The 2,508-nt window shown below is 35.3% G+C and overlaps 1 protein-coding gene and 1 long non-coding RNA gene across 2 annotated transcripts in view; one reads left to right on the forward strand and one right to left on the reverse strand.

The window, feature by feature from the left end:
• The first annotated feature begins 101 nt into the window (after positions 1–101).
• LOC109860564 (solute carrier family 2, facilitated glucose transporter member 1-like) overlaps positions 102–2,508 on the forward strand; it is a 12,386-nt gene continuing 9,979 nt past the window's right edge. The window contains exon 1 of the mRNA XM_020439742.1: positions 102–834. Coding sequence (XP_020295331.1) covers positions 807–834 — 28 coding nt within the window. The 5' untranslated portion in view covers positions 102–806. The remainder of the gene's footprint in view (positions 835–2,508) is intronic.
• LOC109860565 lies at positions 753–1,884 on the reverse strand. The gene is made up of 3 exons (XR_002250836.1): positions 1,638–1,884; positions 1,045–1,209; positions 753–841 (listed from the first exon to the last, which is right to left on the reverse strand). It is a non-coding gene; the product is annotated as an uncharacterized LOC109860565 (long non-coding RNA).

The following is a 2,508-nucleotide window of genomic DNA, read 5'->3' on the forward strand; positions in this document are numbered from 1 at the left end:
ATATATATATAAACTCTGAGTAATTAGCGCCCGACATAGATTAAAAAATAAAGATCAACCTGGATAATTACTTGCATACAGGTAACATGCATAAAACCACGTGAGTACAATTATGTCACAACGCGAATAATATATTATTACAGTAATTACTTTTATTAATACAATAATACTATAACTCTCATTTTCGCACGCGCGCTATAAAATTCGAATTTGTTTTATTTTGATCTCGCGCTGCTTCAAATTAAAAACTTGTCAAAGAAAAACTTCCAACAATGTAATCACCAGGCGAAAAAATCGTTTGACGTTTTAATGTATAATTTTTGTTCTTAAAGAAAATTTATTTAAATTTCCAAACACAGTGTCTTCACGTTAATGAAATATCTAATTTAATTTTGATTCATTATTGAATCAAAACACGATTGAAACCACCACTCAACGGTACGATTCTGTGACCTCTATATTTCCATTAAATTCTGCTACAAACACGCGCCTTTCTTTTCTAAAGAACGAGCATCTATAAGCGAAGCGTTTTAACACGCGTTCTTATAAACTGCTCTTTGTGTATATCAAAACTCAAACGACGCTAGTCGTTGGCTATTCGGATAGCGGTCCGTGATTATCGCGCGTTAACCAATACACGGACCTCGTCGTCGTACCTCCACGACATCGATAATAATTCCTGCTCCGTGTCGAAAGGCGCGCACTGGTGTCAGTTCGACCACGGTTTGCGTCGGTCTCGGTTGTGCATTCGCTCTCAGGCACCTTCTCTTTGTGATTAAAGTAATTTTTGTTCGCGCCAAAAAACGATGAAAGACACGACGGACGAGAACCAAGGTACGTTCTGGAGATTGGATAAAAAATCGACGAGAATAAAAGAAAAACAAATAATTAGAATCAAATTTAAAAAAATTAACTTTTCGCCAAATTTTATGCTATTGACAAAAACTTTCTCGGACATTCACAGAATATCTTGAAGTTTAAATTCTTAGATTAAATTCATAACGAAAATTTCTAACAAAGAAGTTATTGTAAGAAAAAACTAACTCTTCAGCGGTTTCTAAAGCTCCGTTTACACAGACAACGAATCAACGTATCCGCTTCCGTTGATACTCACGATGACACAGCAGTTGTCAAACAATAAAGCATACGGTATGAAAAATTTTGAGCGAATAAATTTGTTGTTGCACAACGCGCGATTCCAATGGACATCTACAAAAAATAAAATTAAGAATATGTAAGCGATAACAAATGGTATTTGTGTGTCCACACGTTTTTTTTAATAATAATAATAATATTATCTCACGAGTGTTTCGTCGCTTTAACGACGATCCGTTTGGAAATAAAGTGCGCCGCGCGCACTTTGTTCTTTTTGCAAATTTAAATCGCGACACATCGGTTGTGTCCGTCAAAAAGTGCATCGCGCGATACAAAATTGCAACGCAAATCGAAACGTGAACTAGTACACGTTGCGTTGCACGTCGTAATGTTGCACTTATAATGCGCACTGTTCGCCACGTGCGCGCGAGCGACGCTATTTTTGTTCGGCAGAAATTTTCAACAGAAGAAAATTCGGCTCGCGTGCGTCGCGTCGCGCTGATGCGACAAACATATGTTATATATATATATATATTACGTACATACACATATACCTGTCATCATCCGATATTTTTACGACGATGAGAATCGCAAAACAAAGCCAATATGCATATGCAAATGAGATCCAAAGAGCAAATTCCGCTGATAATTTCTTGGACTACTGTTTGTTTTACCTTCGCTCTGTCTCTGCGCCGCGACATTCCGCGCATTCGGAATGAAATCATTGTTTGGCTTGAAAAGAGGCCACATATGAAGCGATACAGATCAAACTTGTTGTCACCTAAAAAAAAAAAAAAGCCATCAAGATAAAGCAAAGCGCAAAGAAAATATGTATTAGGTCTACTGGAAAGTTCTGTCCGTTTTTGGAATAAAACAAAATACAAATTTTTCTTACCGTCAATAAAATTTTATTAAATAATATAATTGCTATTATTATTAATGATTTCTCTTGCCAGCGTGAGGGCAATTTGTACATCCCATTTTTGAAAAATTTAAGAAAAATTTGTATTTTGTTTTATTCCAAAAACGGACAGAACTTTCCGGTAGACCTATAATATTTCAAATATGTATGTGGCAGTGTTTGAAAACTCACACGTATAGATTTTCGTTAGTACTGCCAGTAACAAACGGAATGTGTACTCAGATAGCCAAATATGTGAAAACTCAATATAAAGCAAATCATTGTATAGATTAAGTTGCTCGCCAATTGCTGTTGTATTGTTTTTATTTAACGCAACAAAAATGTTTTTGTCAATTCGGTATCTCAATATGATGAGTTTTATTATCAGTCAATTGTTGTAGCCAATGTTTGTGACAAGTGAGTCGGCAATATGCGAGCAATATATGAGCAATAATTTTTATTCATAAGTTGAGAAAAATAATATAAAATTAAATAAACGGCTCGATGGAAAA

Source organism: Pseudomyrmex gracilis, unplaced genomic scaffold, assembly GCF_002006095.1.
Source record: "Pseudomyrmex gracilis isolate BER0280 unplaced genomic scaffold, ASM200609v1 scaffold_412, whole genome shotgun sequence".
Classification (NCBI taxonomy): Eukaryota; Metazoa; Arthropoda; class Insecta; order Hymenoptera; family Formicidae; genus Pseudomyrmex; species Pseudomyrmex gracilis.